Here is a 25,643-nt window from a genome sequence, read left to right as displayed (position 1 = left end):
CATGCTTGTTAGAGTTCATGAAAACTTCAGAAAACGTATGCAGCAGTGTGTGGATAGCGAAGGTCGACATTTGCCAGATACACTATTTAAAACCATGTAATTTAAAAATTCCATTACTGTTCAGTATAATTAAAATATAAAATAAATTTTTCTAATGATCATAATTTTTTTATTTCATTCCCAAATCAGCAAATTACCGCGCTCCACCCTGTATATTATATATATATATATGAAAAAATAAAGGGAACACTGAAATAACACATCCTAGATCTAAATGAATGAAATGTTAATATTATCATTGAATACTTTGTTCTCTACAAAGTTGAATGTGCTGACAACAAAATCACACAAAAATCATCAATGGGAATCAATTCTTTAATGCCTGGGCATGCTTCTGATAAGGCAGCGGATGGTCTCCTGGGGGATCTCCTCCCAGACCTGGACTAAAGCATCCACCAACTCCTGGACAGTCTGTGGTGCAACGTGACGTTGGTGGATGGTGCGAGACATGATGTCCCAGATGGTCTCACAAGGGGTACCCTTGGCAGTCAGGCTACCTCTGGTGAGCACATGGAGGCATGTGCAGCCCTCTAAAGAAATCAACCCCACACCATAACTGACCCACTGCCAAACCGGTCATGCTGAAGGATGTTGCAGGCAGCAGATCGCTCTCCACGGCGTCTCCAGTCTCTGTCACATGTGCTCAGTGTGAACCTGCGCTTTCACCTGTGAGGGCGCCAGTGGCAAATTTGTATTTATATATAATGGAGTACTGATATACTATACAGCACACTGGTATTCCCCAAGGCCATGACAGCGGCACAATTTGAGGCAATCCAAAATATTTGTAGACCAGGGGTGGGTCAAAAAATGCTGAATTGGTGACGTATTTCTATTATACTTTTTCTCTGACTGCTCCTCACCTGGTTTTGGATTACAAATACTGAGAGTGTGACTGTAGCCTTATAGTGATAATGAGCAGTGTCCTCACCAAGACTATTCTAACTTTGATCGTCTATATAAAATTTGGCCAGAAGTTAAATATTTCAGCAGAATATTTGCTGAGGCATACCACCCCCAAAGGGACATCACTATAGATGAATTTCTGGTTCATTTCCAAAGGGAGGCTAAAATTTTGACTATACTTGCCCAGTAAGAAGGCCAGATATGGAACTAAACTGTACAAGCTGCACGAAAGTACCTCAGGGTACACACAATAGATTTAGCGTCTACGAAGGGAAGAATACATAGATTGACCCCCCTGAATGCGCCATGTCCTGAGGGCGAGTGGGAAAATAGTGTGGGAATTTCTGCACCAACTGCTGGATAAGGGTTATCATCCCTATGTAGATACCTTTTACACCAGCTTCTCATTCTTCAAGAGACTCTGATAGAGGCTTAGTTGCATGTAGCACCATGTGAAGAAATCCGAGAGCCGCTAAATGAGCAACTGCTGAGAAAGGGCGACAGCAGAGCCCAATGCAGGGACAACATGCTGGTGGTCAAATATAAGGACAAGAGGTATGTCCTTATCTTGACAATCATACACCATGACAACAGCCTCCTTGTCACTGTCCAAGGTACCACAACACAAGTCCCAAAGCCAGATTGTAACCTGGATTACAATAAATTCATGGGGTGGGGGGGGGGGGGTGTAGATCTCTCAAATTAAGGCCTCAAACCACACAGTGCCATGCAAAACATTAAAGTATGGTACAAAAAATTGGCTGTGCACATTGTACAGATGGCACTGTAAAATGCTTTTGTGCGGTTTCGATCTGCAGGCAATACAGGGACCTTGCATCAGTTTCAGAGGAAGTCATCAATCAATCACCTAACGTTTGGAACTCAGGAAGGGAAAGATCCCAGCAATTCTGAAACTGATGGTGCCTGCATTGCACATTGTCCTGGTGAGGTTCCCCAAACAGTGAAGAAGCGAAGAACATAAAAAAGTATACAGAGTATACTCCAAGAGGGGCATACGAAAGGAAACAATTTACCACTGTGAAACCTTCCATGAGAAACCTGGCCTGTGCATTAAGGACTGCTTACCATAAGCATACCATAAGTCCATCAATTAAAGGGGTCCTAATCGATCCAAATCGATAAGTCTGCACACTTCTGAATCCCCCCAGCACGCACACTGTGCACTGTGGGGATTCGACGGTTTATCAGATGGGATCAGAGGGTATGTATGAGTTATACATACTCCAGTGGGTGTTGCTCCAAACACTTGTATAGAAAGAGGCTGCACCCAGTCTAGTGACGCGGTCATCCAGTGGGCGTGGCTTAGATCCATACAAGTGTATTAAAGAGAGGATGTGCCCACTTGCCAGGAGTATGAACATCTCATTTGCACTGTGCGAATCCCAACAGCGCATAGTACACACGTTGGGGGGATTCATAAGTCTGCATACTTATTCATTTGGACCAGACAACCTCTTTAATAACATTTGGTTTTACCCTATTGATACAGCACACTTGTATAATCCGATGTACTCCACACAACTTATACATACCACGACATTATAAATTTATACATCAGTAAGACCAAAAAAAATGTAATTATTCTAAAACTATGCATGCATCTAGATAAATTACTTGAAGGGTCTAGTTTACAAAATGGAGTCATTTGTGAGGGGTTTCCACTGTTTAGGCACATCAGGGTCTCTGCAAACATAACATGATGACCACAGAGTATTCCATCAAAGTCTGGGTTGCAAAACCTCACTACCTCCCTCCTTTTGTGCCCTGCCATGCACCCAAACAGTAGTTTTCGTTCACATATGGGGTATTTGTGTACTCCCGAGAAATTGTTCAAGTTCTGGAGTCCATTTTCTCCTGTTATCCTTGTGAAAGTAAAAAAATTGGGAGCTAAAAACATTTTTTGTGGAAAAAAAATATGATTTTCTTTTTTCACAACTCAAGAAGTTATAAATTTCTGTGAAGCACACATCTACAATTCTTTGAGGGATCCAATTTCCAAAAATGGGTCATTTTCCACTGTTTAGGCACATCAGGGGCTTTCCAAAGGTGACATGGTGTCCTATCTCGATTCCAACCAGTTTTGCTTTCAAAAAGTCAAATGGCGCTCCTTCCCTTCCAAGTTCTGCAATGCGCCCAAACAGTACTCAGGAGAAATTGCATAACATATTTTGGGTCCCATTTTCTCCTGTTACCCTTGTGAAAATAGAAAATTTGGGGCTAAAGTAAAATTTTGGTGAAAAAAAAGTGAAATGTCAATTTTTTTACTTCTATGTAGCATTAATTCCTGTGAAGCACCTGAAGGGTTAATAAACTTCTTGAATGTAGTTTTGAGGATTTTGAAGGGTGCAGTTTTTAGAATGGTGTCACTTTTGCACATTTTCTGACATATTGGCACACCATAGTCACTTCAAATGTGTTGTGGACCCTAGGGAAATAATATTTATTAACTAATTTTGTGTGATAACTCTGGTTTAAGGGCATAAAAATAAAAAGTTAAAAAATTGCGAAATGTTAAAAATTTTCACAAATAAATGCAAGTCGTATTGAACAAATATTACCACTATCAGGACGTATAATGTCACTAAATCCGTTTTATCTGTTGAAGCGTTCCAGAGTTATGACCTCAAAGTGACATTAATCAGAATTGTAAAAATTGGCCCGGTTAGGAAGGTGAAAACAGGCTCTGAGGTGAAGGAGTTAAGAATGTGTCAGTATTGCTAGATTGGCATTTTTTTTTTTTTTTTTGCTTTTTTGAGTGATTTTCCGTTACTGGGATAAAATGTCCTATGAAAAAGCGGTGTGTATTTTCAAGGAAGGCCCTGAAATGTTATTTTTATGCTTTAGTTGCTTTGTGCAGACAATGCCAGGAATACTTCTTCAAGTCTATAATTTGAGGACGTGTCCTAAGGAACATATTCAGCTTGTAGAAACTAGCTAAAGGGCGACAAAAAAAAAATTGGAAAACCAGTGACAAATTTCAACACTCTCAGTACTTCTGATATTCATAATTAAAAACATACTAGCCATGAGCTCCAGTCAGAAATAATTTGGAGGAAAATTGACCAGAAACCTGATGACACGAGTGTTCATTTTCATGGTTATAGAGGAGACTTTACTTTTTGGTTTTATTACAAAACCCAATGTTAGAGGGCGACACCTGTATACTGATGAGAATTGTATATTCACACAGTTTTTCCCCCACATGGATTTTTGCAGATATTCAGTGCTGAAATTACACAAATAGCCTCCTATTTCACAGGAAAACCAGTCATTCGACTGGTGCGGATTTTTGTCTAAACTTGCAAATATTGTCTCAGATCGGGGTGGGTAGTCACTCCCCAAGTAATCAGTGTGCAGATATCTGTGCCACAGATTCCATTGCAAAACTAAGCTGGGTTTGTCGTGCCCTTTGACACCCCAGGTTAAAAGTAGCCTTATTTCTATTTATCCACAATACTTGTGTGAGGTGGCCACAAGAACATAATATCCTGTCTGTCGTGCGATTTGTGTGTAGTTCAGAGAGGCCCAGCGCATGCGTACTGCAGGAATTTACTCTGCCCTTAACAGGGCAGAGAAGTATGCCTGCGCAGGAGCGTGATGCCGGGGACAATGAAGCAAGCAGATGGGAGGCATCGGACCTGGACCTGCGACGCCCATCGGACCACAGACCACCGCCCAACCCCCCCCCCGGTGATATAAAATAAAACCTATTTTTCTTATCTTGCAGGTCAGATCGGTGGCTTATCGACAGCATTACAGAATGCTGTAGATAAGCCTCGAAATGCGGTGGCTGCATCTTGTAGCGGCCAAAACAGCTGACAGGTTCCCTTTAAGAATGTAGGGATTTTTAATTGTATTGTTTACTACCAGCCACCACTGTGCACTGCAGTCTTTCAGAGGTATATAGTTTCCAGGGAAAGAAGTCTTGCTAGATGGTTGCCATAAAGCTGTGCATATTGCCTGATCTTCCCAGCTGCAGTGTCACTCCTGTGATGCTTCAGAGCCAGAAACTTTACTTGCAGCATCAGAGAGCACAGTTTGGCCCAAAAGTGCTCCAATTAGGCTACTTTCACACTAGCGTCGTTTGGTCTCTGTCGCAATGCGTCGTTTTGCAGAAAAAACGCGTCCTGCAAAGTTGTCTGCAGGATGCGTTTTTTCTCCATAGGCTTGTATTAGCGACGCATTGCCACACGTCGCAACCGTCGTGCGACGGTTGCTTCAACTGTCGGCACCAAAAAACGTTGCTTGTAACGTTTTTTGGTGCGTCGTGTCTGCCATTTCCGACCGCGCATGCGCGGCCGGAACTCCGCCCCCTCCTCCCCGCAACTCACAATGGGGCAGCGGATGCGTTGTAATAATGCATCCGCTGCCACCGTTGTGCAGCGTTGAGACAGGATGCGTCGGTACGTCGGCCCGACGCACTGCGAGGGGCCGACGCTAGTGTGAAAGTAGCCTTACCTGGTGCAAACTATACTGTGTTACAAAGGTTTTGTCCCTCTGACAATTTTGAGTGTTCCTGATATCATACTCATATGAACTTTTTCTGATGAAACAGTATATTCTAAATTTTCCACTGAAATAACAAATCGCTGATCTCCACATATGCAAGCACTTATTATGCAAATTCCACGCAGGCGAAGTGAATCATTCGGCTGACTGTGTACGGAGCATACCACATCTCCTGGGCAAGGGAGGAATCAAAAGACAATACTGACATTACAGCAGGAGATCACAGAGGATTCATTTTGTGAGGTAAAATATTTCACTGACTGTTTTTAAACAATATTTTACCTCACAAAATGTATCCTCTGCGATCTCAAGAGAGCACAGACGGAGAAGTCAGCACATGGGGAAAGAGTACTAGTACTATCATATATGCGATTCGCCTAAATACTTTTCATTTTAAAAACTGAAGATTTATTTCGAAATGTCGCGTCAGTGTCTAAACAGCAGTGATAATTTCTGCTACATATGCGGAGAATATACAATGAAAGCACAAAAGAAGGAAATGACTCCACTTGTTAAGAAAGCATATGAACTATAGTTTGAATGTTCAATTGGAGATACAGGACAAACAGTGGGCACCTCATATATGCTGTGCATCTTGTTCTAGAAGCCTTAGAGCATGGCTGAATGGATCACGACCTTCAATGCTGTTCGCTGTCCCAATGAAATGGAGAGAGCAGAGAGATCATGTAACAGATTGCTACTTCAGCCTTACAAATGTAACAGGATATTCAGCAAAGAACAAGAAATCAATAGAATATCCTAATCTTCCTTCATCCATAAGACCAGTGCCACACGATGAAAATCTTCATGTTCCAAAGCCACCGAAAGTATGGACAATGGAGGACGACAAAGATAAACTAACAATGTCAGTGGAAAATGAAACTGCTGCAGACCCAGACTTTGAGCCTTCTACATCTAATCCACATCTGTTCAGTCAAGCTGATCTGAGTGACTTGGTCAGAGATTTGAAATTGTCAAAGAAGCAGGCAGAATTATTGGGATCAAGGCTACAAGAACGGAATCTCTTATTACCAGGAACAAGAGTTTCTGTTTTTCGCAGTCGTCAAGAAGACCTTAATCAATTTTTCAACCATGTCGACAGTTCAATCTTTTGCAAGGACGTCTTGGGGTTGTTTGGTGCTCTTGGATGCGAACATGACCCGAAGAAATGGCGACTGTTCATTGACTTGTCAGTTTTAAGTTTGAAGGCTGTTTTACTACACAACGGAAATATCTATCCTTCTATACCTATTGGACATGCCGTACACATGAAAGGAACGTATCAGAATATGAAGTTACCGTTGACTCACATTATTTATAGAAATTATAACTGGAACATATGTGGTGATCTAAAAGTTGTTGCACTTCTTCTTGGACTGCAGTTTGAATATACCAAGTATTGTTGTATTTGTGAGTGGGACAGTCGTGCACGGGAAATGCACTTTCAGAAAGGACAGGCCACTCTGCGAAAACCTGGTTGCTGGACAGAAGAATGTTAAACATAATCCTCTCGTTAATCCAGCAAAGATATTTCTCCCTCCTTTGCATATTAAACTTGGGCTTATGAAGAATTTTGTCAAAGCAATGAACAAAGAATCGGAAGCCTTTTCTTACTTGCGACAGAAATTTCAAGGAATAAGTGATGCAAAGTTTTAAGAAGGCATTTTTATTTGCCCACAGATCAGAGATATAATCAAAGACAGTGGCTTTGATGGTCTTTTGCAAGGTGCTGAATAAGTGGCATGGAGAGCCTATAAAGATGTGATCTTCAACTTCCTTGGCAACAGCAGAGCACCGAACTTTGAACAACTTGTGGACAACATGCTCACAGCATATCATTTTATGAAATGCAATATGTCACTAAAAATGCATTTTCTACATTCTCACTTGGACTTTTTTCCAGCCAATCTTGGTGCCGTTAGCGATGAACACGGTGAGATTTCATAAAGACGTTGCGCTGATGGAGAAAAGGTACCAGGGAAAGTGGAGTACATCAATGCTGGCTGACTATTGCTGGAATCTTATTTGAGAAGCATCTGACTCGGATTATAAAGGAAAGTCATCTGCAAAACACTTTTGAACAATTGCTTTTGCTACTGACATCGATGCACATTTATGTAGTGTCTCGGACGCCATACTGTAGACTATAAACTGTTGTTTCTTAACCCCTTACTGCCAGCTGACGGAATAGTAAGTCAGCTGGCAGTATCCCCCACTTTGAGGTGGGCACCGGCGGTGAGCCCACCTCAAAGCCGCGACATGTCATAGTAACATAGTAACATAGTAACATAGTTAGTAAGGCCGAAAAAAGACATTTGTCCATCCAGTTCAGCCTATATTCCATCATAATAAATACCCAGATCTACGTCCTTCTACAGAACCTAATAATTGTATGATACAATATTGTTCTGCTCCAGGAAGACATCCAGGCCTCTCTTGAACCCCTCGACTGAGTTCGCCATCACCACCTCCTCAGGCAAGCAATTCCAGATTCTCACTGCCCTAACAGTAAAGAATCCTCTTCTATGTTGGTGGAAAAACCTTCTCTCCTCCAGACGCAAAGAATGCCCCCTTGTGCCCGTCACCTTCCTTGGTATAAACAGATCCTCAGCGAGATATTTGTATTGTCCCCTTATATACTTATACATGGTTATTAGATCGCCCCTCAGTCGTCTTTTTTCTAGACTAAATAATCCTAATTTCGCTAATCTATCTGGGTATTGTAGTTCTCCCATCCCCTTTATTAATTTTGTTGCCCTCCTTTGTACTCTCTCTAGTTCCATTATATCCTTCCTGAGCACCGGTGCCCAAAACTGGACACAGTACTCCATGTGCGGTCTAACTAGGGATTTGTACAGAGGCAGTATAATGCTCTCATCATGTGTATCCAGACCTCTTTTAATGCACCCCATGATCCTGTTTGCCTTGGCAGCTGCTGCCTGGCACTGGCTGCTCCAGGTAAGTTTATCATTAACTAGGATCCCCAAGTCCTTCTCCCTGTCAGATTTACCCAGTGGTTTCCCGTTCAGTGTGTAATGGTGATATTGATTCCCTCTTCCCATGTGTATAACCTTACATTTATCATTGTTAAACCTCATCTGCCACCTTTCAGCCCAAGTTTCCAACTTATCCAGATCCATCTGTAGCATAATACTATCTTCTCTTGTATTAACTGCTTTACATAGTTTTGTATCATCTGCAAATATCGATATTTTACTGTGTAAACCTTCTACCAGATCATTAATGAATATGTTGAAGAGAACAGGTCCCAATACTGACCCCTGCGGTACCCCGCAGGGGTCAGTATTGGGGGGTTATTAACAGCTGACATGTGCCCGCAATAGGAGCAAGCAGAATTGCGCTCCGCCCGTGCCTATTAAGTAGTTAAAGGGAACCTGTCACACCCCTCTGGCGTTTGTAACTAAAAGAGCCACTTTGTGCAGCACTGATGCTGCATTCTGACAAGGTGGATCTTTTAGTTTGGGTCCCTGGCACTGCTGAATAATTTTTGAAATTTGTCCCCCATACCTTGAAATCGTCAGGGAGGCAGGTCTTTCCCCCCTAATCCAGACGTCTCCCAGCCGTTACTCATGGTCTCTGCACGCCGGCGCCGCCTCCTCTTCCTTTATTAGCGTTCCCGGCACCTGCTCTGTAAATTCGAAGGGCAGCGCAACTGCGCATGCCCGAAAAAAAAAATAACAGCGCAGGCATCGGGAACGCTAATGAAGGAAGAAGAGGCGGCGCCCAAAATAAAAGAGCCACCTTGTCAGAATGCAGCATCAGTGCTGCACAAGGTGGCTATTTTAGTTACAAATGCCTGGAGGGGGTGACAGGTTCCCTTTAAATGACGCTGTTAAGCTCTGACAGCGGGCATTTAAATGTACTTCCAGATGATGATGCGAAAATATGCGCAGCAACGACCCCGTCACGTGATCGGGGGTCATCGCTGCATTGCCATCACAACCAGAGGTCTCCTCGAGACCTCTATGTTTATTGATGGCAGATTGCTATGAGCACCACCCTATGGAGGCTATTGAAGCATGCCAAAAGTTAAAAAAACAAACAAACAAACAAACAAAAAAAAGACATAAAAGCTTAAATCACCTCCTTTCGCCCCAATCAAAATAAAATTAAAAAAAAATCAAACCTACATACAGTATATTTGGTATCGTCGCATTCAGAATCGCCTGATCTATCAATAAAGAGAATTAATCTGATCGCTAAACGGCGTAGCGATAAAAAAAAATCAAAAACGCCAGAATTATGTTTTATGGGTCGCCGCAACATTGCATTAAAATGCAATAACGGGCAATCAAAAGAACGTTTCTGCACAAAAGTGGTATCATTAAAAACGTCAGCTAAGTCCACAATTGTTTTCTCAATATTCTAGTGTTTAAAGAATATCATTAAAGCCTTTACAATTAGATGCTAAAGAAACCAGATGAAAAAAAAAGATACGACTATTCTTATTCTAGCTGTATCTTAATTCCAGCTGCCAGCACATAGGCCCACTTCATCCATCTGCTATTACAAACCACAAGCCTACAAGGGTAAGTCTAAAATAGCATAGGCCCCTCTAATTAAACTGCACAGCAGCTGGCCACGCACATGGATGACCCATGGGCTTTATATATCTCAGGAATTAAAGATCTCAATCTAATTTATAGAAACAGCAATTCCTCCAGGATTCCCTCGTTACTAAAGAGAAAAATAACAGCAGAGTCAAATTCTTTACAAAAAGGACGTTTAAGCTCTCCTAACATATCTGTGGGAGTAAATAATGGTCTTCCCCAAAATATAACAATTCTGGAGCTTTCTGCCTCAAGACGCCACATCTCCTCCTTTACGCCTTCTAGAGGTTGATGAATAATTTAACAAATGGGTGCCACTCATCGGGGTGTGTGTGTGTTCCTACAATACTCATACATTCTGCAACTTGCACCAACACTGTCAGACAGTGAGGGGGATGCACCACTTGACAAGAGCTATTGGTCAGTGTCAAAAAAGCTAACAAAATTCTATCAAGACTTAAATTTTAAAATTTTCACCAAAAATTATATTGTCTGGTGTTGGTACTTGCAGTTATTTGATGCCTATAGAAGGTATATAATCACTCCGTATACTTTCTAAAGGCACAATATATATATATAGACAACAAAAAGGACAAAAATTAGGAACCGTTATATTTTCATTTCTGACGCAGAAAAATTCCATGTGTTGCCCAACATCTTGGAATGGTTTAACTGTATGTATCAAGATGAAAAGATTGTAAAGTTTTGTACTCAGATACAAGTATGCACTGGGAAGTTATATTTTATTGCCCACATTTCCAATTTGTCTACCGTCCTGAATGTGCACTTGGAAAGGACAAATGCTCACAGCCCGCCGGCTCTGCCAAGCCACAATTGTGTAATACACTCCATGGATAGCTTTAAGTAAACAAAATGTTCTTCTGGCCCAAACCCAATGGTCAAAGGATCCCAACACTAATCCAAAACAATAACAAGGGCTACAGTTTTAACTCCGCTAATCTAGGTAAAAGGTGTTAAGCTCATCAATAGCCAAAATATAGTTAGAGTCTTGCCCGATAAATGCCATGTTGCCCTAGCACTGCTGCTCTCTGCTTACTTTCCTGCTGTCTATCCATGTGACCGCTGAAGCCAATCAGTGGCTTTAAGGGTCTTGCTGTACTGTAAGCTAATTGGCTTTTACTGTAGAATGTCACTAAGAAAATCCAACTAGAACAAGCTAATCTTTATATGGACTTGATCAGAATCACTAAATGATGGCAGCTGTGTACTGATTATTATTTAATGTGAGTTTAAATGTAATTGGCCAATTATGAACACAACTTTATCCCCAATTATAAGCGGGTGTTCACACTTCGGCAACCACATCATTTCAGTTTTATTTAGACTTTCGTTCTATAAATTAGTTCAGTTTGTTGCTGGCTTTACAGATTATATGTGACATTAAAGATCGGAAAAGTTCTGAAATGATTCTTGGTATGATTTTTTACATGACATAGCTACTGTATGTAGTGCAGAGCATTAACTAGCCTATCATTGTTATACTGACAAGGCTTCCTAACAGATTGTGTGTATAAACTAATAGGCTTTGATCTGATCTGTGGCACACTGGAGGCCATTGTTAGGGTTTCATAGCAACTATCGGCTCCCAGTCTTTTCGCTGTGGAGAGCCAATGGAATGAAAAAGGAAGCAAACGCCCTGTCACACTACTTACACGCAGTAGCTGCTACTGACCATGGCATGTAAGGAGTTACGGTAATTGTTATAAAGTGGAACCCCAAGCGCCATGATCCTGGGGTGAATAATATGTGGCCTTTTACATAATAATGGGAAGTGACATGTTCATTAGGAGGAGAAAAGGCAGTAGAGTGACAGGAAGTGGTTAATTTTCTGTCTATTAACCCCCATGCAGCATACAACCTGCAGTATATATAGTAAGAGGTTCACTCTCTCTGGTAGGCATTAGACCATAAGTAGCATTCACACAGGCAATGCAGCTTTGGTCCAAACACGTACAGCTTTACGGCTTTTCACAAGCTGCACAGCACCAACATATATCTCCAGCTTTGTCCAGGAGCTAACTAAACAGAACAGACCCTCGCTACACCTGCCACAGCTGAGCTAGCCAAAGCTCGGTCAAAGAAAACTATTGTCCATAGCAACAACTGATAAATGTGGTTCTCTGCACACGGCCCAGGCAGGCTTAGCTCACAGGGATTTTAGCCCATCTCTCGCTTCAGCTCCAAGATACATCCAGTCTGGTCAGCTTCCCTGAGCTGACTAAGAAAGCCAGCCTGGTTATATGCAGGGCCAGCAAGGTAATCTAATCAGAACCCTTAAAGCTAGGATTTAACTCTAGCCTACCTCGGCCTGCAGCTTCATTTTTTTCACAATATAAGGCTCTATTCACATGTTCGTTCAGATAGCTCATTTGCCAATCAAGAAAAGACAAAGGAATAAGCGATGCGTTGCAACAGTATTGCAAACAGAAGACAGAGGAATCCCACTGATTCATTTCATCTGAGTGCAAAAAACACTGTTCAGATCAGGTCACATCAAAAGTTTGGATTCCATCCAGGGAGTATGGTATAGCTTACACCCCCCCAACTATTTGTACAGCACCCTATAATCTTTAATAAGGCGTGAACAACCCCTCCCAAAAAACATTTATTAAGTAAAGGTAGCAAACACAATGTACTTCTCTAATTAAAAGGTTAAATATTACAAACTTATTTCAGGAGACTTTAACCAGAAAATGAAAGTGTCCCACCAATCAAAAGTACACATTGGATGATATATAGTGCTACACATGCTGGCATCTTTACTTCGCACTACAGAGTCATTTTAAAAACTTTGCTTCATGAGAGAAAATGCATTGACAAGAAAATGTAAGGATCTACTACAAGAACTCACAAGATGCAGGAAAGCATGTGTTCCTTATCTTCAGACAATCTTTAGTGCACTTTTCTCCAAAATTATCCAGATTTTCCCGAGTTCTGGGCACTGAGTGAATAATGACAACATCTTCTAAAAATGTAGAAAGAACTGGCTATAGTTGGAGCATGGGAGTATGAGGTCAGCATACACTTCTCCTATCCACAAGTCTACAAACACAGGAACTTTCCTCCTTTTCTGAGGACTTTCAGCAAATACTCCAACCTTTAGAAAGTGCATGCATTCCTAAACAAATGTACATTGAGCTTGGCAAGCATTTGTGCCAAGTAAGTCGAGATCACAGAAGAAATATAAGAAAAACATGGAAAAATGTTGGATTAAAATATCTCAAATGTTCCAAATGATTTGTAAACGTGAGTTATGAGCGATAGAATAGACTACATATGGCTGAAGAAAGACATCTTTTACCCTGATACTTTGCATTTCTTCAAGAAGTCTTTGCACTCGTCTTTGGTTTTTGAGAACTTGTTCTTCTGGTCCCCTGTTAATGCAAGTAAAAGTACCGTAGTTAAAAACACAAGTAAAAAGCTCAAAAAAGGAACATAATAAATGAACCCATAAACACAATGTATAATCGTATACACATCACATGCTCATCAGTTGTACTTGGCTTATTAGCTGTAAGGCAAATAAACACAAGCCTGCTGATGATGCACAATCATTGTCATCTTGGCAGCATTTTCGGGTTCTAGCCGTCACTGATCTCATCTTCCAACCTATTCTCATCCACAGCTGCATTCACTATTCTGAAAGGTTATGTACACCTAATCGCAGCGCTGTTTCTTAATTATTCATTTACTTTTTCTAACGGAATCCCCAGACCAAACTCTCAGTGTTAGAGATAGCATGAGGAAGAGAAAGGGGAACAGAGGGAAGCACAAGGAAATAGGTTATATAGACAAGGAGATCACCACATTGACAGGTTATAAGTGCAGTTCTGGAGCTGTGTGGATAAAGCAAGGAGGACAGGAAAGCAGCACCCTGAATACTAAGGCTGGGTTCACACTTTGCGGTTTTTACCGCGGAACCGCCGCGATTTTGATGCTGCGGGTCCGCAGCAGTTGCCATAGCGTTTCCATTTACATGTAAACCCTATGGAAACCGCAAACCGCTGTGCACATGCTGCGGGAAAAACTGCGCAGAAACGCAGCGGTTTAAAACCCGCAGCATGTCATTTCTTTGTGCAGAATCGCTGCGATTCTGCACCCATAGGAATGCATTGAACCGCTTACTTCCCGCATGGGGCTGTGCCCACGTTGCGGGAAGTAAGCGGCTAATGTGCGGTTCCTACCAGGGGTGGAGGAGAGGAGACTCTCCTCCAGGCCCTGGGAACCATATTTGGGGTTAAAAAAAAGAATACAAATAAAAAATCATGTTATACTCACCCTCTGAAGTCTCAGCGCTGCACGCGGCCGCACGGTCAGAGTTGCTGTGCGACCAGGACCTGCGGTGACGTCGCGGTCACATGACCGTGACGTCACGAAGGGTCCTTCTCGCATAGCATCTTTGGAACCGGACCGCCGGGTGCAGCGTCGAGGAGATCCGGACATCAGAGGGTGAGTATAACCAATTTTTATTATTTTTAACATTACTATTGATGCTGCATATTGCTGCATATGCAGCATCAATAGTATAGGCGGAAACCCGCAGCGGAAACCGCGGAACAAACCGCGATAAATCTGCAGGGAGAACCGCAGCGGTTTTGCCCTGCAGATTTATGAAATCCGCTGCGGGAGAACCCGCAGAGGGACGCCGCAAAGTGTGAACATGGCCTAAGTGCCCATCCAGCCTGTAGCACAGGGAGGGAAACTCTCACATGAGAAAATTCTGAGAATTGGATCAGACTTCAAGCTGCAGAAAATCAATAAAAGTTACAGGGAAAAGTGTGTAATTTTATTAATCACAACTTACCCAATAACATATGTGAAAAAATAGGTTTTCCATGTCAAAAGGTGTCCCTAGATTTTAAAGGGAACCAGTCACCATGAAAATGCAGTCCAATCTGCAGGAATCATGTTATAGAACGGGAGGGGGGGGCTTAGAGGATCGATCGGTAGTTTTGTGAGAAAAGATTCAACATAACCTGTGTTTTATTCACTTAATCCTCTTCTGTTTCTGTGATTTTCGGTCCAGTGGGCTGTGCCATCAGTGCTGACATCTTTCTTTTCTGAGTCTGCATACAGAGCGCTGTCAGTCCCTGATAGGACTGCCCATTCAACCGAAAATGACAGAAAGTTCAGAGGTTTAAATGATGAAAATAAGTTAGTGTTCGCTCACACTGGTGCGATTTTACATGCATCAAGGGAATTATAATTCTTATTATACATTTTTATAGCGCCATTTATTCCATGACGCTTTACATGTGAAAAAGGGGGCAAATATAGACAAACACAATAAGCATGAGCGAAAACAAGGCACACAGGTATATAAGGAGGGAGGACCCTGCTCGCGAGGACTCACAGTCTGCAGGGGATGGGTGAGGATACACTAGGAGAGGGTAGATCTGGTTGTGCAGTGGTTCAGTAGGTTGAGGATCACTGCAGGCTGTAGGCATGTCAGAAGAGGTAGGTTGTCAGGTTCTTTTTGAAGGTTTCTATGGTAGGCGAGAGTCTGATGTGCTGGGGTAGAGAGTTCCAGAGTATGAGGGAAGCACGGGAGAAGTCTTGGATGCGGTTGTGGGAAGAAGAGATAAGAGGGGAGTAGAGAGGGAGATCTTGTGAGGATCGAAGGTTGCGTGTAGGTAAGTACCGGGAGACCATGTCGCAGATGTATGGAGGAGACTGGTTGTGGATGGCTTTGTATGTCATAGTAAGAGTTTTGAACTGTAGCCTCTGGATGATAGGAAGCCAGTGAAGGGCTTGGCATAGGGGAGAGGCTGGGGAATAGCGGGGAGACATGTAGATTAGTAAGGCAGCAGAGTGTATGAAGGATTGGAGTGGTGCCAGAGTGCTAGAGGGGAGGCCAGAGAGTAGGAGGTTGCAGTAGTCAAGGCGGGAGATGATAAGGGCATGCACTAGTGTTTCTGTGGTTTCATTGTCGAGGAATGCGCGGATCCGGGAAATATTTTTGAGTTTGAGATGGCAGCAGGAGGTAAGGGCTTGGATATGTGGCTTGAAAGAGAGGGCAGAGTTGAGGATCATGCCGAGGCACCGAGCATGCGGGACTCGGGAAAGTGAGCAGCCATTGACATTGATGGATAGGTCTGGTGGAGGGGTAGATTGAGATGGGGGAAAGATGATGAATTCTGTTTTGTCCATGTTCAGTTTTAGAAAGCGAGCAGAAAAGAAGGCCGAGACAGCAGACAGACAGTGTGGGATTTTGGTGACTTAGGAGGTGAGGTCAGGTAGATCTGTGTGTCATCGGCGTAGAGGTGAAATTGGAAACCATGGGTTCTATGAGCTGTCCCAGGTCAAAGGTGTAGATGGAGAAGAGTAGGGGTCCCAGAACTGAGCCTTGAGGGACACCGACAGACAAGGGGCGAGGTGATGAGGTGGTGTGGGAGAGAGAGACACAAAGTAAATTTAAAAAATTTGAACTTTAAACTATCATTTTGTTTCGATGAGCGATGAGCAGAACTGTACACATTTATGTAGATGTACAAATGTGTATGTGTCTATACATACTGCCAACATATTTGACAAAAGCTCACCAGATATGCAGAGGTGAACCACTTTTTTTTTCTGCTACCCCTTTCCGTAGAACGGAAAGCAAATTTAACATACAAGAGAGAGTTGAGAGATAATATTTTCAAACCATACCTGGCCTTATTTCAGAAGACTTTATACAGATGGGAGTTTGAAGATGGACCAAATAGCGGTATGGGCTAAAACCTTACTGACTCTTACCACTCCAATTCTGAATATGCACAGATTACTGAAATCACCAGACCTCCAGCAAATTCATCCCTCATACAACTATAAATAGGTGTTTAGATTAAGACTTACTTGTTTTATCATCTTACAATATCAATTAGAGATAAAGTCAGAGACTGTACTTGTTTTATCAGATTTCATAAAGAGCTGTCCATTCTAGAGCACAAAGTAGGAGTACTGACATATAATTCTTACCAAGTATAACCCTCACAGAACAAGAAGCTTTAATTTATCCACTGAGTCCTTCAGATTGCGAGTCAGTTTGAGCATTCTTCTAACCCCCTTCACAGCCAGATATTTCAAGGCCATAGAGTAGCGAACAAATTAACTCAAATTATCTATTTATATAATTGCCTTGTAATGTTTTCATTTCCTGTTCTGTCCAGATGTCACCGTATCCTAGAATTCCAAGAGGAGGAAATTCACCAACCACCATATTGGGATACCCAAGTGATGGATGTCTCAATATGGAAACTGCTGCTGGTACCAACCTATTGCGCGATACCACCAGCGGAATACCGTTGCACCACACACTCTCACTCTATATGCCGTATGCACCACACACACACACTCACTCACTCAGCCTCTTGCTCGGTAACACCAGAGGAACTCCGTCGCGAACACGCCGCCGCTGGGATCAGACGAATGATTCAGTGACTGCCGCCATCTTTGTACAGAAGGAGCGCATGCGCAGTTTTAATGTGGCCGCCGCTATCTGTCTGCACAAAGATGAAGAACAACAGCATCGCTGGGACAAAAACAATGCATATAAGCGTAGGCGTCAAGATCATGAGTCCCCTGATGCAAAAGTCATTAGATCACAGGATGCCATTAAGCAACAACAGCGCCGCATGCCTGCCCCCATCGCGACATTACCGCCCTCCCGATGCAATAGCATCAGGCCTCCATCTAGTTTCAAATAAAAGGGGATAGAGACTGACTGGGTCCCTCCATAGTATCTACATAAACACTACTGCTATACTTCAGAAACTAGTGACAAAAGCTTTTATCCTAAGTCGAGGCATGAGACAGCGGGCCAAGCCAATGAGGCAGCAGGCCTAAAGAGTAGGGATACCCAAGACAACTAGACTACTCCTTGTGGAGATACATATCCTAGGGACCAACAGACTGACCTAGTCACTGCAATCTTCAGATTCTCAGGCGGCACTCTCCAAGCTCCTCTGTACTAATGTCAGAATATTCCAAAGGAGGAAGTGGGTGGCCTTTTATTTGTTTTAGGTTTGCTATCCAGTTGTAGTATGGAGACTCCTCTCTCTGGTGCAATCTTGTGTAATGGGAACAACAGATACGTGAACAGTTCCATTAGATATAATTAGTTTGTGTTCTATAAGTAAATAACATGTATGTGACAAACGGAATCCTGAATGATACATGAGGAGGGGCTACCTTTAACCACTGAATGTGTAAAGCTTGAAAAAAGTTGGCAATCGAGGCGAGTGCCCATCAAACACCCCCTTTCTTTATACAATCTTTTCTATGGAATTAGCTTATCTTTAGGTGCTGGATAACTGGTTGTTGAAGATGTGGGGGCCTAAACGCTCCCTGTAAAGAAAGAATGGGCCAAGAAAATGCAAGTACCACAACCACTATTATATATCATAAAACTAATAGAGGAGAGGAGCGCTACCACACGCATGGTAAAACACTTATACTGTGGATATGTAACAAGTTAAAAGGACATTAAAATATTGAGTGACTAACTTTCTGGATTTCAGCTGCGAGACATGGCGGATCAGCTTGCGGATTGTTAGAGCCTTCACTTTCTTGACATCTGCGCGCATCCTCACCACCTGTGGGAGTAAAGGAATTCCAGACAAGAATTATGAATAAGCAGTAACTGGAAAAGCACTTTACGCATCGGTATAAACACCACATATTAGCTGCAATGGACACAATCAGATCAGCTTCGTCTATATGTACCGTAATAGAAATGTAAACGGGGGCTCTATTACTTCAGTAGATGGGATGCATCCACGTTCAATGGGCGGAAAACTGTGGAGAAGGGTGGGGAGGACCAAATGAGGCATTTAGCGAAAAATGGCTTCTGACACAGAACAGTGGGGAATACTGATTGTTCAAATTACACATATATGTTTAATAGAGTAGGCAGATAGTACACAGAACTGTGCCAAGAACCTCAAATTTCAAACTTTTTTTTTATTTAGTAGGGGCTTGTTCACATCCATGCTGTTGCAAAAAAGACAAAAAAAAACAAACATGCTATTTTACAGTACCAGCACAGTGAAACAGCTTTCTGAATCTCATGCACACACACCACTTGCTTTTTCCATGCAAATTTGAATTTTGAGGGTATGTGTCCATGGTCAGGATTAGGCAGCGCTTTGGACGCAGCCTATGTCCACTGCGTCCAAAGCGCTGCCGGCATTTGAACGAAGGTGACTCTTCTGTAATCACTGAACCGTGCAGAATCACCTTGTCCAATACACTGTATGGGTGACATTTATCATATCAACTCCGCAAGATAAATAGACATGCTGCAGTCTGGAAAGATGCGCCGAATGTCCGTCTCCACAGGTAAGCCGTGGGTATCTGTGCACACATAGTGAACATGGGAGTTCTTGAAAGCCCATCCACTATGCTGTAACATCTTGACGTTGTGGAGGTACGCAGCGTCCAACCCGCAGTGCTTACTGACCACGAGCACATATCCTCAAACTGTTTTTTCAAATTTGCAGCATAACATTTCTTGGAGGAAAATTGTATGCAAAAACACTTATACGCTTGCATTTTATGGAGCGTTTTTCCTGCTGATACTCTGCAGATTTTTCTACAGCCAAAACCAAATACCCCCCAACATGTACACATCATATTTAGGCTTGTGGTGATAGACACGTGGCCACAGATCACTATGTGCCACTGCTATATCTGGGTCACTTTGCAATAAGCAAGTCACAAAAAATCTGGGTCTGACTCTTTGCGCCAGCACCTTAGGGGTTGCCATGGGACCCATTCACCTGCATTATGCAGGTATGCATCACATAGCAATCTTTGGCTGTGTGACCTGTGTTGTAGCCATAGTTGGTGTCGAGCCCCAGCCTTATGCCTGCTGTCCTATCTTTATACTGAATTGCTGCTTAGGCTGGCCACAGAAAGGAAAATTCATCATTGTTGCTGTGTAGCTGATGGCCTGAAGCATATCCCTTTTGTCACATCCAAGGTGAGGAATAAAGGTACCGTCACACTAAGCAACGCTGCAGCGATACCGACAACGATGTCGATCGCTGCAGCTCTCCAGCGACCAACGATGCCGGTAACCAGGGTAAACATCGGGTTACTAAGCGCAGGGCCGCGCTTAGTAATCCGATGTTTACCCTGGTTACCATCGTAAAAGTAAAAAAAACAAACACTACATACTTACCTTCCGCTGTCTGTCCCCGGCGCTGTGCTTTCCTGCACTGTGTAAGCACAGCGGCCGGAAAGCAGAGCGGTGACGTCACCGCTGTGCTTTCCAGCTGGCCGACGCTCACAGCCAGTGCAGAGAAGCACAGCGCCGGGGACAGACAGCGGAAGGTAAGTATGTAGTGTTTGTTTTTTTTACTTTTACGATGGTAACCAGGGTAAACATCGGATTACTAAGCACGGCCCTGCGCTTAGTAACCCGATGTTTACCCTGGTTACAAGTGAAGACATCGCTGAATCGGCGTCACACAGGTCCAGCGACGAAATAAAGTTCTGGACTTTCTGCAGCGACCAACCACATCACAGCAGGATCCTGATCGCTGCTGCGTGTCAAACTGAACGATATCGCTATCCAGGACGCTGCAACGTCACGGATCGCTAGCGATATCGTTCAGTGTGACGGTACCTTTAGTCTTACTATTTATTCCCTGGGAATCAGAAGTAGTCATCAACTTTTCCTTAGAACAGTGGAAAATTGGTATAATTAGAAAATATGTTCAGCAGGAGACCCTAAACTCAACTTAAAGGGGTGGTCTGAAGGTAAAGTTATTTTCCTCCTAAATCCCCATTTAGTGCCATAATCTAAACTATTTTCTAATATACCATACTTAAAAATTCCCTATCCTTCCTTAACTACACTAAGTAACTTATTTTCTATTCTCTTTCACTTCCGGGGCTGGGCTGGTCCCTGCGCGCTGTACATTGCGAGCTCTCTGTTGCCGGCTCAGATCAACATTAACGAGCTGGCAACAGAGCTCATTGTCAGAACACCAGGCTGGTCACTTGTGGGGGCAGCGCAGGTCTCTGCAGAAAATAGATTATATTATGGCTCTAAATACTGTACATAGGGATTTCGGGGAAAAATTACTTTGACTTCAGACCACCTCTCCCTTTGCTAGAATCTAGCTACAATGAATTAGACGATTTGTCTCCGGGCTACCACTCCGGTTGCATTCGAATAAAATGTACAGGTTGTAATAGTTGGACTATAGAGGAATGTCACCTCCAAGCTGCTCTCAACTTTATCTCCAAAAGGGGAGTAAGGACGTTGCCCCATAATAGTGCTTCTGGGGAGAACCAGCAAAACTATTTTACTTCTACTTCTTTATCCATCATGGCTAGATCTGATGACCGCCAGAAGTAATTACACAAATGTCTGTGAATTAGATCAGCAGAACATTTTAGAAAAGAATCACACATTTAATTTGAAAAATAGTAAGAGATATTCACAAAAAAAACAACAATTGACCACTCCAGTGCAATGACCAGACACATTGTATTGTACTCTATAGCAGTGAGGTCCCTGTAAGCTATAAAAACAAGCACCATTACAATTGACTTAAAGGGACTCTGTCACCTGAATTTGGCGGGCTATGTAAATGCCCTCTGTCCGGTCCGATGGGCGGTGTTTTCTCTCCTTTCATTCACCCCTTCCTTTCTCGCTGGCCGCAATATTTTCTTGAATTTGAGTCTGTTTCCTCCGTGGTTCACGCGTGCGCAATGCAATGTTGCCTTGCGCACGCGCAGTATACTTTGCCCAACTGCGGGCAAAGCCGAAAAGCATTAGTGCGCATGCGCCGGCGCACTATGTCCCAGAACACAGCGAAATACTTCCGGGACATAGTGCGGCGGCGCATGCGCACTAATGCTTTTCGGCTTTGCCCGCAGTTGGGCAAAGCATGCTGCGCAGGGCAAAATTGCATTGCCCACGCGTGAACTACGGAGGAAACAGACTCAAATTCAAGAAAATATTGCAGCCAGCGGGAAAGGAAGGGGTGAATGAAAGGAGAGAAAACACCGCCCATAGGACCGGACAGAGGGCATTTACATAGCCCGCCAAATTCAGGTGACAGAGTCCCTTTAATAAAAATCCTCTCTATTTTGGGGATTTTTATTCTGTATAGTGTACAGCTCATCGCTAGGTTTCCCGCTTCCTCTGCAGCCTCAGAGTGGGGCACAGAAGCAAACTAAAAAATAAAAAATAAAGTAATCCCAAAAGAAAAAAAAAAATGTAGAAAGTTAAAACTTCACATTTAATGAAAGACAATTAAAAACAAAGGGGAATTAGAAAAGGGGGAATAAAAATTAGAATAAAGACAACGCGTTTAGAACCAGCATGGTTCTTACTCAAGAAGTGGCAGGGGAGTGGTATGCTCATGAAGGATCAACATAAGCACCCGCCTAAAGGTCCTCTTATACATTTCTTCCTGCATATTACCTTATCAGAACTTCTTGAAAAAAACAACCAAAAAACAATCTATGGTATAAAAAAAACAGCCCGAAAAATAAAAAAAAGACACTTCATGCCTAAGCCAAGGCTCTGGAAAACATAACTGGCTCATAGTGTCACTTCTCATAGAATGTTCCACCTTTGCTATGGACCAGGATGGGTAAAACAGCCAGGTTTCTGTCAGTTAATCGTGACCACAGAAATATGTAAACCATTTAGTCTTATTTTTAGAGCCCTATTGGCATAGTTATTCTACGCAAAAACTAATATGAGCAGACTTTATAGATTATTTGTCCTGAATTTACAAAATAAATTCTATTATAAAGGTGTAAAGCGGCTCTGCTCACCTCCACATGGGCAGAGGACCTCACATCAGCACACCGGCAGCTCTGCAGGGGCACATGCTGGTTTAAAGCAGCTATTTTAGTCTAATAAATAGGGTTAGTGCACAATACATTGTTCAAGCAAGCAACATAGATAACTGCAAATATGATATTACCGCCCACGATTAGCTCCCGATGCGAAAAATAACAGAGCCGTAATATCCCTTTAGAGTGTGCTATTATAGACAAAAAAAGGAGGCCATAGGTATAGAATAAAACCCGATATAATAAATACCGTAGATTGTGCATAACAAGCCCAGTTTACAACCAGCGATTCTCAGGCTGAGGTCTCCACACATGTCTTGCAGAAAGGAAGCAGCTATTAATAAGAAGTTAGCATTTAATTCCAAATGATAAACCAAAAATATATTGCAACTTGTGTTAACCCGTTTCTGAGCAGCAAACAACTCTGCCGTGTGAAAGGTCGGACCCAGCTTAACAGAGTTGTCTACTAGTTAAAAAAATAAAATCAGTATAATAATAATGTGAAATAGCCTAACAACCCCCTAAAATCCCCTGCGGCTCCAGCACCAATACTCCTATGTCAAACTTACATGCGTGATCAGAGACCACAGAGCTCAGCGATTTGCTGCAAATGTCCATGCACAACACATCACTGCTGCTGCAAGAGACAATAACCAGAGGTGACCACCGGTGTACCAGCGCTTTGGACAGCGGAGAATACTGGATGAGTATTTGCTATCCTCGCTCTTCACCTGTGATTTTTTATTTTTTTAAATACCGTATATACTCGAGTATAAGCCGACCCGAGTATAAGCCGACCCCCCTAATTTTGCCACAAAAAACTGGTAAAACTTATTGACTCGAGTATAAGCCTAGGGTAGAAAATGCAGCATTTACCGGTGAATTTCAAAAATAAAAATAGATGCTCCATACCGTTCATTATTGCCCCATAGATGCTCCATATACAACTGTGCTATATAGAATGCTCTGCACCGTTGATTATGGCCCCATAGATGCTCCTTATAATGCTGTGCCATATATGCTCTGCACCTTTGATTATGGCCCCATAGATGCTCCTTATAATGCTGTGCCATATATGCTCTGCACCTTTGATTATGGCCCCATAGGTGCTCCTTATAATGCTGTGCCCCATATATGCTCTGCACCTTTATGGCCCCATAGGTGCTCCTTATAATGCTGTGCCCCATTTATGCTCTGCACCTTTATGGCCCCATAGGTGCTCCTTATAATGCTGTGCCCCATATATGCTCTGCACCTTTATGGCCCCATAGGTGCTCCTTATAATGCTGTGCCCCATATATGCTCTGCACCTTTATGGCCCCATAGGTGCTCCTTATAATGCTGTGCCCCTTATATGCTCTGCACCTTTATGGCCCCATAGGTGCTCCTTATAATGCTGTGCCCCTTATATGCTCTGCACCTTTATGGCCCCATAGGTGCTCCTTATAATGCTGTGCCATATATGCTCTGCACCTTTGATTATGGCCCTATAGGTGCTCCTTATAATGCTGTGCCCCATATATGCTCTGCACCTTTATGGCCCCATAGGTGCTCCTTATAATGCTGTGCCCCATTTATGCTCTGCACCTTTATGGCCCCATAGGTGCTCCTTATAATGCTGTGCCCCATATATGCTCTGCACCTTTATGGCCCCATATATGCTCTGCACCTTTATGGCCCCATAGGTGCTCCTTATAATGCTGTGCCCCTTATATGCTCTGCACCTTTATGGCCCCATAGGTGCTCCTTATAATGCTGTGCCCCATATATGCTCTGCACCTTTATGGCCCCATAGGTGCTCCTTATAATGCTGTGCCCCTTATATGCTCTGCACCTTTATGGCCCTATAGGTGCTCCTTATAATGCTGTGCCATATATGCTCTGCACCTTTATGGCCCCATAGGTGCTCCTTAGAATGCTGTGCCCCTTATATGCTCTGCACCTTTATGGCCCTATAGGTGCTCCTTATAATGCTGTGCCATATATGCTCTGCACCTTTATGGCCCCATAGGTGCTCCTTATAATGCTGTGCCATATATGCTCTGCACCTTTGATTATGGCCCTATAGGTGCTCCTTATAATGCTGTGCCCCATATATGCTCTGCACCTTTATGGCCCCATAGGTGCTCCTTATAATGCTGTGCCCCATTTATGCTCTGCACCTTTATGGCCCCATAGGTGCTCCTTATAATGCTGTGCCCCATATATGCTCTGCACCTTTATGGCCCCATATATGCTCTGCACCTTTATGGCCCCATAGGTGCTCCTTATAATGCTGTGCCCCTTATATGCTCTGCACCTTTATGGCCCCATAGGTGCTCCTTATAATGCTGTGCCCCATATATGCTCTGCACCTTTATGGCCCCATAGGTGCTCCTTATAATGCTGTGCCCCTTATATGCTCTGCACCTTTATGGCCCTATAGGTGCTCCTTATAATGCTGTGCCATATATGCTCTGCACCTTTATGGCCCCATAGGTGCTCCTTATAATGCTGTGCCCCTTATATGCTCTGCACCTTTATGGCCCTATAGGTGCTCCTTATAATGCTGTGCCATATATGCTCTGCACCTTTATGGCCCCATAGGTGCTCCTTATAATGCTGTGCCCCATATATGCTCTGCACCTTTATGGCCCCATAGGTGCTCCTTATAATGCTGTGCCCCATTTATGCTCTGCACCTTTATGGCCCCATAGGTGCTCCTTATAATGCTGTGCCCCTTATATGCTCTGCACCTTTATGGCCCCATAG

General features: G+C 43.0%; 1 protein-coding gene across 3 annotated transcripts in view; it reads right to left on the bottom strand.

Moving 5' to 3' along the window:
• Nucleotides 1-25,643, bottom strand: part of SRFBP1 (serum response factor binding protein 1) — a 139,610-nt gene that overhangs the window by 65,621 nt on the left and 48,346 nt on the right. For all 3 annotated transcript variants that reach the window (XM_069753482.1, XM_069753497.1, XM_069753489.1), the window contains 2 exons: nucleotides 18,576-18,664; nucleotides 13,390-13,462 (listed from right to left, as the gene is read on the bottom strand). In XM_069753482.1, coding sequence (XP_069609583.1) covers nucleotides 13,390-13,462; nucleotides 18,576-18,664 — 162 coding nt within the window. The remainder of the gene's footprint in view (nucleotides 1-13,389; nucleotides 13,463-18,575; nucleotides 18,665-25,643) is intronic.

The sequence above is a fragment of the Ranitomeya imitator genome, chromosome 1 (assembly GCF_032444005.1).
Source record: "Ranitomeya imitator isolate aRanImi1 chromosome 1, aRanImi1.pri, whole genome shotgun sequence".
Taxonomy (NCBI): Eukaryota; Metazoa; Chordata; class Amphibia; order Anura; family Dendrobatidae; genus Ranitomeya; species Ranitomeya imitator.
This window is presented reverse-complemented; position numbering and strand designations above follow the sequence as displayed.